General features: G+C 39.9%; 2 protein-coding genes across 4 annotated transcripts; both read right to left on the bottom strand.

The window, feature by feature from the left end:
• Window positions 1-686: 686 nt before the first annotated feature.
• On the bottom strand, window positions 687-6,923 carry LOC103398855 (acyl-CoA synthetase family member 2, mitochondrial-like). The gene is made up of 8 exons (XM_008337602.2): window positions 6,480-6,923; window positions 4,177-4,372; window positions 3,065-3,193; window positions 2,785-2,838; window positions 2,566-2,684; window positions 1,258-1,420; window positions 1,078-1,173; window positions 687-966 (listed from the first exon to the last, which is right to left on the bottom strand). The coding sequence occupies exons 1-8, from the start codon at window positions 6,602-6,604 to the stop codon at window positions 811-813; spliced, it is 1,038 nt and encodes a 345-aa protein (XP_008335824.1). The 5' UTR covers window positions 6,605-6,923; the 3' UTR covers window positions 687-810.
• Window positions 6,924-6,991: 68 nt separating this feature from the next.
• Window positions 6,992-14,100, bottom strand: tap2t (transporter associated with antigen processing, subunit type t, teleost specific). Of its 3 annotated transcripts, XM_025053840.1 has the most exons (14): window positions 13,851-14,100; window positions 13,449-13,563; window positions 13,210-13,340; window positions 12,913-13,118; window positions 12,620-12,817; window positions 12,157-12,285; window positions 11,868-12,056; window positions 11,585-11,758; window positions 10,878-11,037; window positions 10,366-10,502; window positions 9,916-10,033; window positions 8,951-9,066; window positions 8,789-8,843; window positions 7,596-7,723 (listed from the first exon to the last, which is right to left on the bottom strand). In XM_025053840.1, the coding sequence occupies exons 1-13, from the start codon at window positions 14,038-14,040 to the stop codon at window positions 8,808-8,810; spliced, it is 1,899 nt and encodes a 632-aa protein (XP_024909608.1). In that variant the 5' UTR covers window positions 14,041-14,100; the 3' UTR covers window positions 7,596-7,723; window positions 8,789-8,807. The 3 variants fall into 3 exon arrangements, with proteins under 3 accessions (XP_024909609.1, XP_024909608.1, XP_024909607.1); XM_025053841.1 differs by lacking the exon at window positions 8,951-9,066 and having other exon boundaries at window positions 6,992-7,723; XM_025053839.1 differs by lacking the exon at window positions 7,596-7,723 and having other exon boundaries at window positions 8,336-8,843.
• Between the last annotated feature and the right edge of the window lie 6 nt (window positions 14,101-14,106).

The raw sequence follows: 14,106 nt of genomic DNA, 5'->3' as shown, positions 1-14,106 counted from the left end.
TATGAACATTACACAAGGGTTAAAGGTACAGTTTACGTTTTAGCAACAACTAGTGGTGAAATTACCTTTAGTTAACATTATTTGGTGTGTTTTCATTTCTGACATTGTTAAAAGCTACATAATAAAATTGAGTTGATTGGGTCGTATGGTAATCTTGAGATAGAATATGCAGTAATATTATCGGGGGGGGGGGGGAACTAAGTAAGTAGGTAAGTAAAGTAAGTACGGACAGTCCACCACTATAATTATTGTATGTTTAAACCACAGGTGTCAAACTCAGGCCCGTGGGCCAAATCTGGCCCCTGATGTAATTATATTTGGCCCGTGAGATCATATGAAATTTGTATTAAAGCTGACCAGGCATTACACAGGGTTCACCTCCTGGGCAACATCGAATCCCGGTTAGGTTGGTTGGTACCTTCCAGTGGACTCACCACCCTCAGGAAGGTTCAGGGGGGTTGGTACGGTGCAGTGTGATTTGGGTGGCGGTCATGGACACTGCTGCCCCCGTGACCCGGTAACGGATAAAAATGGATGGATGGATGTTTATAATATTAAGCTTTGGTTGTTCCAGATTTAATGTTTACACAAAACTAAAAAGATTGTTTCCATATGAAAAAAAAATCTACATTATATATCTGGAGAGAAGGAAAAACATGTATAATTGCAGTTCATTTTTAATTTTTCAATAAATATTGAGTTTGGCCCATGACTTTATCCCAGTTTTTAATTTTCCACTGTGAAATTGAGTTTGATACCCCTGGTTTAAACATTTGTGATTCATGAGTCAACACCAATCCATCTGGATTTTTACCGTTCACTCTCCATAGCTGCTAAGTTGGCTTTCCCGTCGTAACCAGGTGAAGGATAGACCAGGCTGATGCCATGGACGGCCATGCAGAGGCCACCACCCACTGAGCCAAAGCAATGGTACATCGGCACAGGCAGACAGATACGAGGCTGAGGCTGGAGAGAATAAAAAAAAAAAAAACACAATCCAATAGCTAAAAGTTAGAGAAGGAAAAACAGCATCAGGGTTTTATGGTGATTTTTTTAAAATTTTCTTTCATCACTTACCCTCCAGCTGTAGCCCATTCTTTTGCCCACAAAGTAAGCGTTGTTGACAATGTTGTGGTGAGACAAGGTGGCACCCTTTGGGTACCCAGTTGTACCCTGAAAAAGATCCAAACATCATTTTTTTGTTTGATCAAAACACTTGGTAGTGTTTTGCTTTGCAGAAATGACCTTCCCACTCACAGAAGTGAACTGGATGTTTATTGGGTCGTCAAATGAGAGCTTCCTCTGCAGAGCCTGCAGCTGTTGCATGAACTCGCTGCTGCCCGCCTGAACTACGTCGTCAAAATGGAGCATTCCTGGCTGTCGGCTGTCCAGAACAACCACAGTGCGCAGATCTGGAAGCCTGCAGGGAAAACCACAAAATATGCTGGTTAAAATGTTTGTTGTTAACAAACTAGTTAGCATTCAGCCAAAACTCGTCATGATGTACTTTACTGTTCAATTCAAGGTGTTCTTTGTCACTGCACATACAGTATGTGTGTATAGAGGCACAAATGTGTGAGAGAGTACTTCATAAACCTAGCTATTTTTTTTTTCAAAGTTTGTAATGTTTTTCCAGGAGGTCTTTAGCAGACTTCACTCTGTGCTGCAGGATTCCAACATGACCTGGAGCTGCACCAGGGTTTTGCCACTTAACTTCCAAGATGGATGGAAATGTACTGACAGTTACTCTATGGCCTTGAAAACCCCTCAATAGTATCAAGACCTTCAGGAGGTCCACACCCTACACTTTAGGGTGTGGACCTCTTACAGGTCTTGATTCTATGTTCACTACGGTTTATTTATTGCTGTCAAAAGATTAGTACATCCTCCTTCCACACATCGACTCCTCTATTCTCAAGTCCAAAATAAGATCATTAGTGTTTGCCATTGTCCTTCCATATGAAACAGCTTAAAGCGGAGTTCTCAAACTCAAGGCCTTCCAGCCTGCAAACCCCCCACATCTGGGCTGTGACAAGAAGACATGAATAACTTGACACTTTAGGTTTTTTTGTTTTAAAATGTATTTTCAATTGTTTTTCTTTCAATTATTTAAATAATTTGCCATTTACCAATAATAATAAAAAATACTTTACTCTGCACCATAGTCTATTTATCTATCTATCCGTCTATCTGGCTGTCTATCTATCCGTCTATCTGTCTGTCTGTCTATCTATCTATCCGTCTGTCTGTCTGTCTGTCTATCTATCTATCCGTCTGTCTGTCTGTCTATCTATCCGTCTATCTGTCTGTCTGTCTGTCTATCTATCTAGCCGTCTGTCTGTCTGTCTGTCTATCTATCTATCCGTCTGTCTGTCTGTCTATCTATCCGTCTATCTGTCTGTCTATCTATCCGTCTGTCTGGTTTTGTCTGACTGGGTGATGTATGATTCTGTGGTTGGTAGTTGGAGACCTGACTCTAAATATTAACCCCTTTATTATTTAACATGAAATTGCTGACGTGTCACTTTGTGTGGAATAACAAAACAAAGACCTCTGCCTCTTTACCTGGCACTCTTGATGTCCATTGGACTTGATGTCTCAATCTCTGGACAGAGTTTTCGTAGCATCTCACAGTACTTTTGAGTCCTGAACTGTGTTGGACACACAACAGCCTTACAGCCCACCTGTGAAAGACACAGAGGGTTAGTGAATAGCCTCGGACCTATGATGTAACATTTTTGTGGCCTAGCAATTACATAAAAGTTGCAATAAAAGAAGGTCAACCTTGCGCAGTGCAAACTCCACCTCCAGCAGCTGGTACGCTGGGTTCACAGCCACCTGATTGACAGGCACACAATAAAACAAATATGAATGCACACATTGATTGAAGGGATTTCACTGGTACTGATTGGTAGGTAAAGGTGTTTATTCTGTTATATGGTTCATGTATGTTATCATTGTCATCATTCAGCAGATAGATGTGGTGAAAGTGTTGACTGATGGTTTGGTTAATTAATCAGACTGTTCATGTTATGGTTAAGAGCCTGCTCCAGCTCTGACTCACCAGTATGATGCCTGCTTTGGCTGTTGCAAACTGCATCAGCAGCCATTCGTAAGTGTTGGGTCCCCACATTCCAAGCCTGTCACCCGTCTTCAAGCCAATGGCAAGCAGTCCAGCTGCAACCTGATCCACCTACGGAGACAATCCATGTCAAATATTAATAAGTGAACAGAGGTGAAGAACCTCATGCTCTGATCTATGTAAAATATCAAAACTGAAAAGAAGCAACTTTATACATCAGGTTTCAGACCTTATCTAAGTTCAACCCAGTGCACAACAAATAAAAAGTCAGTGGTTGACCTGTCACTGCTCCTGTAGATGTCAAACTGTGACCGTAGACAAGTGTTCTGTATAAATGATTGGTAGATGGTTGACATTTAGTGAGGTGAAACACCTCCGAAACAAACAATAACTCAGTTAACATCCTGGACAGAGTCACTTCATGTAATGATTGTCTCTAAAAGTTATACATTTAATAGGATTTCTTTGACCTACTCCAGTGTGTGGACAAACTTCTGTAATACTAATATTAACTGGACTAAGACATTTAGTCCCAGTGGGAAAAATATATATTATGAAGCAAAATACCTAACAAGGTAAAAATCTTTGACTGAAATCATTTTCTTATACGTCAGCAATACACATTAATAATACATTTTATTTCATAGGCGCCTTTCTGTCACCCAAGGACACCTTACAGTGAATACAAAGATAACAACACAGCATTAAAAAAACAATAATGAAGTAAAGTATTAAATACACAGTATACTGACATTCCTAAAATGTGCAAAAGTCTTATAAAATGTGAAAGCTCATACTCCAAAATAATTATTCTAGTGTTTAATTGGTTCTGGAAATGTTGTGTTTTAAATAAAAGAGTGAGTGCTACAGGCTACATATGGCTCCAATAACAAACCAACCAAACCAACAAAATAGTAGCACAGTGACACACCTCTGTTTTTAGATTTGTATTAATATTTAGAACTATTTTTGTCCAAAAATCCTAACATTTATGACATAAAAGTTGAATTACAACAAGCAATGTATTGTGTTCAACTTGAACATCGTTGTGCTGTAAGAATTCAGCTATTGCTGCGTCATAAGACAGAACTCACATCGTGCTGCAGCTGAGCAAAGGTCTTGGAGATACCGTCGTGCACAAATACTGCCGCCTCTCGGTCTGGAACCTTCTCCACAGTCCTCAGGAGAGACTCTGCTACCGTGGTGTGAAGCAGGGTCGTGGACGAGGTGCCGTGGGCATAACTGGTGGTGAGACTGGGGATGATGGGAGGGTAGTCCACATGGATGTGACTGGGAGATGGACAGAAGTGAAACAGGGTTACTTATCTACAAATTCTGTCTGGCTGATTTAAATGACGTACATTTTCTCCAGTCTTAAAAAGTGTTGCATTGACATTGAATAGTTGGTCAATAAACCTGCTCTCAATCTGTCTGTCAATCAGGTCCAAAGTCTAGACTGGGGGCTAATGTGATATTTCATTACATTGTTAGTTTATCATCTATTTTTTTTTTGTATTGTCTGTATTGTCATTGTACCACGGGGATACAACAACACTGAGCCTCTGCTTTACTTGGATGGTAGAAATGTTTCTACATTTTAATAGTTACTGTAATAAAGATTTTCTAAGGATGTGCACATTTCTTTTTTACTTTTTTTACATTTGTATTTCTATAGGATTAAATCATTTTCTTCCTCAGCAATAATGCCAGTGTTTTTACAATTTTACTAATTTATTTGTATTTTTTTTACTTTAGTTAAGTCTGTCTTTATAAACATATAACCTTTCTAAATATTACATTAGAATACATTTAGCAGACACTTTAATCCAAAGCGCCTTACAATTTGAGTCAATCAATCAACAATCTAGCTACAGTAAACATGGACAAGGACTAAATGCACATTGAAATAATTAAAGTAGTAAAATTAAGTTGACCTTTGCATTTTGTGAAAAAACAAAACAAAAAACAAAGAATAGTTACTGTACACCTCCTTATGTTGCCAGGACCTCCGAAAAACCAACACCCTCAGACAAAGACTGGTTCATCCAAAGGACTAAACACCTCACCACAAACAGAGCAACGTTGTATATGCAGTACAATGATGATCTGGAGAAACCATCCCTCAACAGAGGAGGGGGTTTGAGACACGACCATATTAAGTTCTACTTAAGTTCTCTCCCCAAAAAATTCAACCCCCTCCCTGAAAACAAGACCACAGTTTTATTTCAAAGACACCAAGTCAAAAGTGTTGCTCAGGTGAAACTATTATTCCATAGCTATGGTATCACCCCCCATTCACACCTCTAAACTTGTGACTTTACATTTTGCCCTCCTTAGAATAAGGTGGCTTTCACCACACCTCCATCCCCCCTTTCTGCAACGACCCTCGTTACAGGTATGTAGCCCCCTGAAGGCTAAATACCAGAACTTCCCAGTGGTCAGTCAGAACTGAAGAAGCCTCTTGGACGAGAGGTGAAACGTCTTAAAAAAAACCTACTTTGTCCAGTTGCTTTCCATGGAACTATTTTTGGATTTGGATCTCGTGCAGTATTTTCCACTTCTTGAGATATTTTTACTTATATAAAAAAGCCCACAACCATACAGATAGTATTATCTCTGTTGTGACCTTTCACCCAGATCGAGCACTGCCTGCAGCGATCCAGAGCATGGAAGTGAAATTTATACTGAACATGAAAACACAGACCAATGCCACTTCCCTGTCTCTGGAAATAAACGCTACACTACCTACTGAAGTGTGTTCTTCTTTAAGTCAACATTTAAGTCAAACAGTAGTCAGTACTCAGTTCCAGTTTACCTGGATGATGATCTGGTGCACAGCACTGCATAAATACATCTTGGCTTGTTGCCCTCTACTATACTGTCAGACTAAATACTGGAACTATGTTAACTGTAATTGTGTCAGTGTTTCTTCAGTCATAATCAAACATGGACTATGTGTTGCCTTGACCAACCACGGGGTCTGTGCTGAATTAATAACGTCTTCATAATCAACATGTAAAGCTGAATATTTCGCAAATACTCAGCGGTACCAACAAAGGAAATGCAAATTAGTAGCAACTGAGTGCATATCTACAGTATGTATGTATACAATAATACTAAGACGATAAAGACCATTCTATTCTATACACAGAACAAACCAATATACTTGTGCAACTGTCTTAAATCATTTTAATTTTGATTAGGAATAGTCAATTATAGGAGTGACGTATTCAGCAGAAGATGCGTCGTATTGTATTAAATGCATGTCAACAAAACACGAACAAACACGGGTCGAATGCATTTTTGCACAAAAATACAACAGCAGCATAGACTATCTATGCACAGCAGTCAAAGACAGACACATAAATGAGTGGAAATGAGTTCGTTACAAACTCACCGAGAAGCTGCTGCTGGAACTTTGCTCCGGCAAAACCACGGTCCGCGTAAACGTTTTGCAGCTCCGTTTAAAATCCCTTTGTTGCGGAAAACTACGGCGGAGGACGACAAAATGTGTGGAATCATGGCTTGTAGCAGCTCCGCTACGTTTTTACCACAATAATTACGAGTGGATTGCGGAGAAGAGTCCTGTGGGGTTGACAAAGAAAGCGGTCCCACTCACAGGAAACACTTTTGTTATGTGCATTTCGTGGCCAACCCTATAATTCAGCGTCGTTTACGGGCCTGCGGGTGGCGCTACTATAGGCACCGAGCCAACTGTGAAATGCTTTCGAATGACATTTAAATAATTTAAATTCCTCTGAAAGTTTGTCGAGTGTTTGTTGTTATCATATCGTTCTGTCTGACTCACCCTGGCTCATTAGCCCAATCTGTCTCACCTGTTTGTACATTGCTGCGTTCACTGGTCTCACAGGTCATAACACAAAATATAGATTTTAAAAATTGACAGGTCATAACACAAAATATAGATTTCAAACAAGGTCAAACAAACAACAACCAATCCAGCAAATCAAACCAAAATACCAAATCAGAGTAAAAGTCTCTGTGTGCAAGAACATGCATGTGTATGTGTGTGTGTTTAGATGCATGTGTGGCAAAAAGTGACACTTTTAGTGTGTTCTTTGCAGAGATATTTCTTGCACTTGAAGCACAATACGTTTGTCTTTCTGTCCTTACTGCTTGGGCAGACTTGACACACCTTTCTTTTAGAATCAGGTGGCCTGAGTGGGGTTGTGGCTGTGGCTGTTCTGGTTGGTGTTGAGACAGGGCTGACTGAGGAGGAAGCTGTTGTGGATGCTCTTTGTGTTGCTGAGGGCGTGGACGGAGTGCAAGGTGAGCTCTGCAGCTGTCTGACCAAGGCGGCAGCGTCTGGGTCTCTGGGCAACTGTTCCTTTCACTCAATGTGTGGCTTGACAAGGGAATTTCCCAGCTCCTCAAGAAACATTCTCCGCTTGACTTTTTTGGTTGAGTTCCACCCTTGGTGGATGTGGGTCCACAACATAAATGCGTTACATGCAGACACATCAAGGATGTTGTAAAACACAACCATTGGCCATCTCCTGGTCATTCGCTGGCAAGTGTAGGTGGCAGTCAGCTTGTCCAGGTTCTCCACTCCTCCTTTGTTTTTGTTATAGTCGAGGATGATTGTGGGCTTTTTGTCACTTCCTGATGACACAGCTGCATCTTTGTGAAGAGTCGACATAAGTATCACATTCCGTTTTCTTTTTGGACAATATGAGACAACAGTGGTGGTGTCTGTAAAAGCAAACTTTGAGGAAAGTGGAGCCCTGTCCTTCACCTGCAAGATTTCAGCAGGTAGCTCAGGTTTATTTTTCTTCACTGTGCCCCATGTGCACTCTGCAAGTCAAATGACCACTCAAATGAGTGGAATCGATGTAACATGTCTGGACATGCACGTCTTTGTTTGTTTTGTTTTTGTGCAGGAATACTGGAAAACAAGGCGAAATGAGCATCCCCTAAAGCTAACATGATTGGGAGAGGAGCTGTGTGTCAGTGTTTTGGATGACAATGCACTTATGATTTAAGTTTTGGTTCTAATTATTGCTTTATAAGCTGACTTTTATAACCGGGTCGAAACCGACCCGAACAACAAAGGTCATAATTTCAACCAGGGCATTTTATAATTTAGTGAAAAATTTTTTTGTTTTATTTTGAATTTTATAATTTAGTGAAAAAAATTTTTGTTATATTTTGATGAAATAAAGGTTCTTGACAAAGTCAAAAAGCCTTGACGCAATAAAATAATTTATTTAATACATTTAATTTAAGCCTTGACGCAATAAACTAATTTACATATTCAAGTGCATTTAAAACTTGGAAACGGGTCGGTGCCGACCCGAACACCAGAGGAAGGTTAATTTAGTTTTGGAACCTTTTGGGGACTCCCTATTTTGTCTTTTTTACATCCCACTGCGGATTGTGACATTGTTACATTCATAGCTATCGGCATGAAACTCATCCTGTACTTACAGAGTAATTGTGATTGTTGTTGTGATTGAGGGTAACCTGAATCTGTTCTTAACTGCTATTATCAAGATTACGTTCCTGTACATCTCTTTCATGACTTCCATTTCAAAGTCTGACTGGTTTGTTTGGTTAGATACAAGTACTAAGTCAAAGTACTACACGCTCAACTGAGTCATAACAATACATGACTGGAAGCTGTAAAAGAGCAAATCATGGGACTTATTATGACGTCTAGAAAAGACCTGTACGAGAGAGACCCACCTGACAGAACATAATGTAACTACAGGGGTTGCACAGTACCATTTTCTGTAGTCATCTGTATAACACAAACAAACAAAAACATTTTGTTATCAATTCGGGCATTTAGCCTAGAAACTCAGTAGTAATAAAAAAAGACAGTTCTGTATTTTAGGAAAAACTCACCGCCCCACAGTACTTGATCAAAATACTGAAAATACAGCATCCGAATGCAACCTGGTAGTGCTTTACCTCGCTGCTCCCACAGGAGGGCAGTGTCTGGTGTCTCTGGCAATGTATACCTAAGAATGTGTCAGGTCAGTGCATTGATATATTTTAAATTGGCATTGAGCTTCTCATAAGTGTTTTTATGTTTTGTTTGGATATTTTTTTTGTATTGTTATTATTGTGTATATGAACAATAAAAAGTATCTTTTGGCAAAAATCTGATGAACAGAAATTACCTTTTGAGTTTTTTGCGGGTAGAAACCAGAAACTAATTTGAGATGTAGCAGCACAAATTATATTATATTATTATAAAATATAAGAAAAGATTTCAACTAAAAGTCAGGAAACAATACATTGAAATATAGCACAGCACATTTGACATATGGCATTAAAAAGGTAACTGCAGCTGATGCTGAAGAAATAATATGTGGTGATATGTGGTATATATACACATTATGCCAGCGTATCACGGCACAAAAAACAACCTAGTTACACTTTGATACACAAATGTATTTGATGTTAATCCGATCAAAGATAACATTAAGAGATAAATGTCTGTGTAGGTTCTCAGAGTAGGTTTTGTTGAAGACAAAGTTTCATCCAAGAGGCTTCTTCAGTTCTGACTGACTACTGGAAAGTTCTGGTATTTGGCATCAAAGGGGCTGCATACTTTGAAAAAAGTAAGTTAAGGAAAAGTGTTTCCATAGCTATGGTATCACCCCCCCCATTCACACCTTTAACCTGGTGACTTTACATTCTGTGTATATACTTTTGTCTAACAGACAGAGCAACAACAATAGAAAACATGTCTTGGTGTGTAATTCCCACTGTAGGTACTAAAAACTGCCCCGAGTGTTGTCACTCAGAGAACATTTTCAAACGATAATAGCGCCCTCTCTTGGCCATAAGTTGCTCATGCGTACCCTCCTCCACCACTGTCCCTCTCTCCATGTAGATGATGTGATGTGCCTCCTCCACAGTCTTCAGATCATGAGCTACCATCAGGACTGTCCAGCCACAGGACACAATCTCCTGCAGGACCTGAGGCATACAGTAAATACAGTTCCGACCAATAAAATACCAAGTATTTCCAAGGTGGTGTTCACCTGTAACGTACATACATAAAATAATGTTCTTCTGTCATCAGGGCAGTGGGGGAAAGTGGGTGCAGCAGGGCAATTACATCTCATTTTTAATAAGTTCTTTATTTGTGCCAAGGTGGGGGGAAAAGCCCATTTATGTCAATGTCTTTCCCTCATTCAATGAAACTAGCATTTTGTCTCAGAATTACAATGTGTTCAACTCAGTTCAGTGGAGATATTTTAACTCAACAACAGTGTGGGACAGCCTTAGTGCCACCATGTAGTACTTACAGCATGCTGTATTTCAACATCCAGTTTACTGGTGGCCTCGTCCAGGATCAGAACCTGTGGATCTCGGACCAGAGCTCTGCTGATGGAGATGCACTGTTTCAGTCCCTCTGACAGTTTGCACCCACGTTCTCCTATATCTATGAAGACAATAATGTACCTTTAAAGCTTATTTGCAGAAATACTTGACATGTATAATTTCCCCAAGGGAATTCCCAAGGGATTAATAAAGTTCTATCTATCCATCCGTGCGCATACGAAAATAGAAAGAATATTACTGGGGAAATGAACAAAATTATAGTTGACTAAACATAGATGTTAAACTAGACATCATAAGTCAATATTTTTCTACACATTGTCATGGTTTCAACTTATATTAACACTTGACCATTTCACCAAACCTGCCTTTGGGCCTTTTTAACAGGTTGTTGTTAAAGTTGAACAGTTGAGCTTCTTCTCTACAGTTAAAAAAACCAGCAGGGCTCAGTCCACTTCGTGAACACTGCTCACTGTACCTGTGTCATACTCATTCTCCAGCTCTGATATGAAGTCGTGGGCATTGGACTTTTTGGCAGCTTCTGTGACTTTGTCAAAGCTGCAGTCCTTCAGGCCGTATTCTATGTTGGATCTCAGTGAACCAGAAAACAGCACAAGGTCCTGGGAAACCACGACCACCTGAAGGGTTGTGTAAATGAAGAAAGTAAGTAGTGACGTAAGTGATTAAGTTTGTGAGTTTTCTACTTTATTTATCACAGTTTTATTTTTCCATCTTTAATGTAAATTCCAGGCTTTTCTTTAATCACTCTATCATAAAATAAATAACTTATAAAACCCTAAAAACCTTTGTGACTTAAGCACTTTCAGACACATGTAAAGCATATATTTAATGTTGAGAATGTTGTAAAATACACTATAGTCTTTTGTTTACTTACTTTTACTGATTCAACCTCATGTTCTACTTGTCTGTGTAGGTTCTCAGTCATCCAGGTAATTTAATCCAAAAATAGTTACATCGAGGGCAACTGTATGGAATTGGTCTTTTGAAGATGTTTCACCTCTCATTCAAGAGGCTGAAGAACTGAAGTAACCTCTTGGATGAGAGATGAAACGTCTTTAAAAAAAAAACCTACTCCGTCCACATGTTCTAGTTATTTCTCTGGATCTGATTTGTCAGGGTCAACAGTGATAAGTGATTTCTTTCTTTCTACTGAGTGGGCTCTACCTTGTTATGGAAGTACTGATGGTCGTACTGGTGCAGAGGTTGTCCGTCCAGCAGGATCTGCCCCTCTCCAGGTTCATACAGCCTCTTCAGGAGGCTGACACAGGATGTTTTTCCACTGCCACTGCTACCGATGAGGGCTGTTATGGTTCCAGGCTGCAGCTGCATGGACACTGACTGAAGATCAGATGTTTTTGATGAAATTATTCAATTGAAGAATAAGCCATGTTTCATAGAATTACACAACCACAATGATTATGCAGAGAAAAAGGAATCAAACCCTTACATTCAGCACTACTGTATCTTGACTTGAAGGGTAGCTGAAGGTGACATTTTGGAAATCAATTCTTCCCTGCAGATTCTCTGGAGCCAAGTCTCCAGCCTTCTTACACTTTGGCGTCCTGTCGAGATAACTAACCACTTTGGCGATGACTCCAACTGTGGACACGATTCCTCCGTAGCCTAACAGAATCTCCTGTTAGAAAAGAAAAAGAAAAAGTCTGTGTGAGAATAACCTTTTTCCTTACATGTTTTTTCTCTTCTAATTGAAACATTATATGTAAAACTGCCATCACCCTTAAGTTCACAGACATGGGTTTTTGGTATAGGATGAAGGAAACCAGACTTCCGACACTGAGTTGTCCCGAGGAGATGAGGTTGTGAGCTTGCACCAGCATCAAAACATTTATCACCAGACTCACCAGCTGTTTTAGAAAAGAGGGAAATATTCACATGGAAGTCAAACAATTATTTATCTAAGAACAACTGGGGACATGAGCAGTGCTCTCTAAATCAGTAAATAATAAAACGAATTAATGTTGCCTTTAGCTCATGCTTCTGACATTATTACAAAAATAGGTTGATTGACATGATTACTGAGAGTTATTGTGGTCAGAAAGGTTGTTACATCTTTAAAACGATCTAAAGGGTCAAATCTGTTATTAAACAGGAAAAGAAACAATGGAAGGATTTCATCAACTCATTTATCTTCTGCATTCTATGTGGTTTATCTCCAGATGATCAGCACTGTCTTCTCACCCTTCTTAAAATGAGGAAGACGGCCTTGGTGAACCCTGACCGTCTCTTGATGGAAGACATCTGGTCCACAGCCTGTTTGTACCTCTTCAGTTCTTCCATCTCACCTCTAAGGCTGCGAACTGTTCGGATGCCAGTGATGGTCTGCGTAGCCAGTTTTTTTATCCTAGCTTGACAGTCCCTGAGCTGGTCCTTCAGCTCCTGTTTGACCATAAACACCAGGACTCACTCACTAAAAATCAGGATGTAACAGGTTTAAGTTCTGTTTAAGTTCTACATCCATATTCCACACCTACCTTAGATAAAGTATTGTATTTATTCTGAATGATGGCCAAGAATGGCATCTCTATACATGTGAGAAGAGTGAGTTGCCAGGACAGACCTAACATCAGTCTGAGCATTAGGCAGGTCCTGACTACGCTGCGGACAACCACGTTGACATTCAACGCCACTGTGCGACCCATAAGGTCTACGTCCTCGTGTAGACGAGAGGAGAGCTCCCCTGGGAAAATAAAAAGAGAAATGTCTACTGTATATATCCATATTGCCACAAGAACGTTTTAACCAGTTTATACTTTCTGTGATCTTCTCACCAGGTTTGTTGTCATCAAAGAAGTTCACCTCTTGCTGCAGAAGGGTGTGAAAAAGCAGATGCTTCAGTCTCTTGTTCAGTCTGTTCAGGCTGAACATGAAGAAGCCTCCTCTCAGGCCAGAGAACAAAGCACTGTGAAAATTATTGTTACATTGACAATTAGCAGATGCTTTTATCCAATCTCTGCCCTTTGCTTGCAAGGCAGGCGTGCTATGGGAAAAAGTTAAATTTTCTCATTACCTTCCAAAACACACAAGTGCCAGCTGTGCAATGGCATAACCAAAACTGGAGTGAAGCTCCTCTCCTCTTAGCATATCAATGACCTTCCCCTGGTAAAGTGGGATGTAGGTGTCACCTGTGAGGAAATCACTGATTCTTCACTGGTGATTATTGAAAGTTCACAGATAAGGCTGCAACAACAACTTCAAATGCACTGATCTAACCATTGATTACATATAAAAATGGACAGGTAAACTCTAGACTTTTGGGTCTAAATTTTTGGCCAACATTTGACATTGAACAAAAAAAGAATCAATGAAATAAATTGCAGTCGCTTAAACATTCACAGTCGCTGACATAATTGCATGCAAAGGGTAAAAACAAAACCAAACATCAAGAACAACATTAATACTCCAAACTTACAGAAAACTCCAAGGGTGAGGAAACCAAATGCTGGAGTCAGGTAATGTGTGTCTGGTTTGAAGTATTCCACAACCCTCAGGAGCAGCTCCCTGGCGTTGTCTTTGTTGGCATCCTTTCTTCTACTATCACAAAGACCCTTTTCCCAAACCAAACAAGCCATTAAACAAGACACTGACCCCAGGAGCAGCATGCTTACATCAGGAGTTGGTCCCTTATAGGCCTCTGTAGCACTTGTTAAAAGGAACCGGCCAGTCTC

The sequence above is a fragment of the Cynoglossus semilaevis genome, unplaced genomic scaffold, assembly GCF_000523025.1.
Source record: "Cynoglossus semilaevis isolate Cse_v1.0 unplaced genomic scaffold, Cse_v1.0 scaffold1563, whole genome shotgun sequence".
In the NCBI taxonomy this organism is placed as follows: domain Eukaryota; kingdom Metazoa; phylum Chordata; class Actinopteri; order Pleuronectiformes; family Cynoglossidae; genus Cynoglossus; species Cynoglossus semilaevis.
This window is presented reverse-complemented; position numbering and strand designations above follow the sequence as displayed.

What these genes read in the sequence shown, in the direction of transcription:
- LOC103398855 (XM_008337602.2), bottom strand. Translation starts at nt 6,604, where the DNA reads ATGATTCCACACATTTTGTCGTCCTCCGCCGTAGTTTTCCGCAACAAA. An exon ending in TGGAGTTTGCACTGCGCAAG is followed by an intron (nt 2,685 to 2,784) that starts GTTGACCTTCTT and finishes TGTCTTTCACAG; the next exon opens with GTGGGCTGTAAGGCTGTTGT. An exon ending in TAAACATCCAGTTCACTTCT is followed by an intron (nt 1,174 to 1,257) that starts GTGAGTGGGAAG and finishes GATCTTTTTCAG; the next exon opens with GGTACAACTGGGTACCCAAA.
- tap2t (XM_025053840.1), bottom strand. Translation starts at nt 14,040, where the DNA reads ATGCTGCTCCTGGGGTCAGTGTCTTGTTTAATGGCTTGTTTGGTTTGG. An exon ending in GCACTTGTGTGTTTTGGAAG is followed by an intron (nt 13,341 to 13,448) that starts GTAATGAGAAAA and finishes TAATTTTCACAG; the next exon opens with TGCTTTGTTCTCTGGCCTGA. An exon ending in ATGTTGAAATACAGCATGCT is followed by an intron (nt 10,034 to 10,365) that starts GTAAGTACTACA and finishes TGTATGCCTCAG; the next exon opens with GTCCTGCAGGAGATTGTGTC.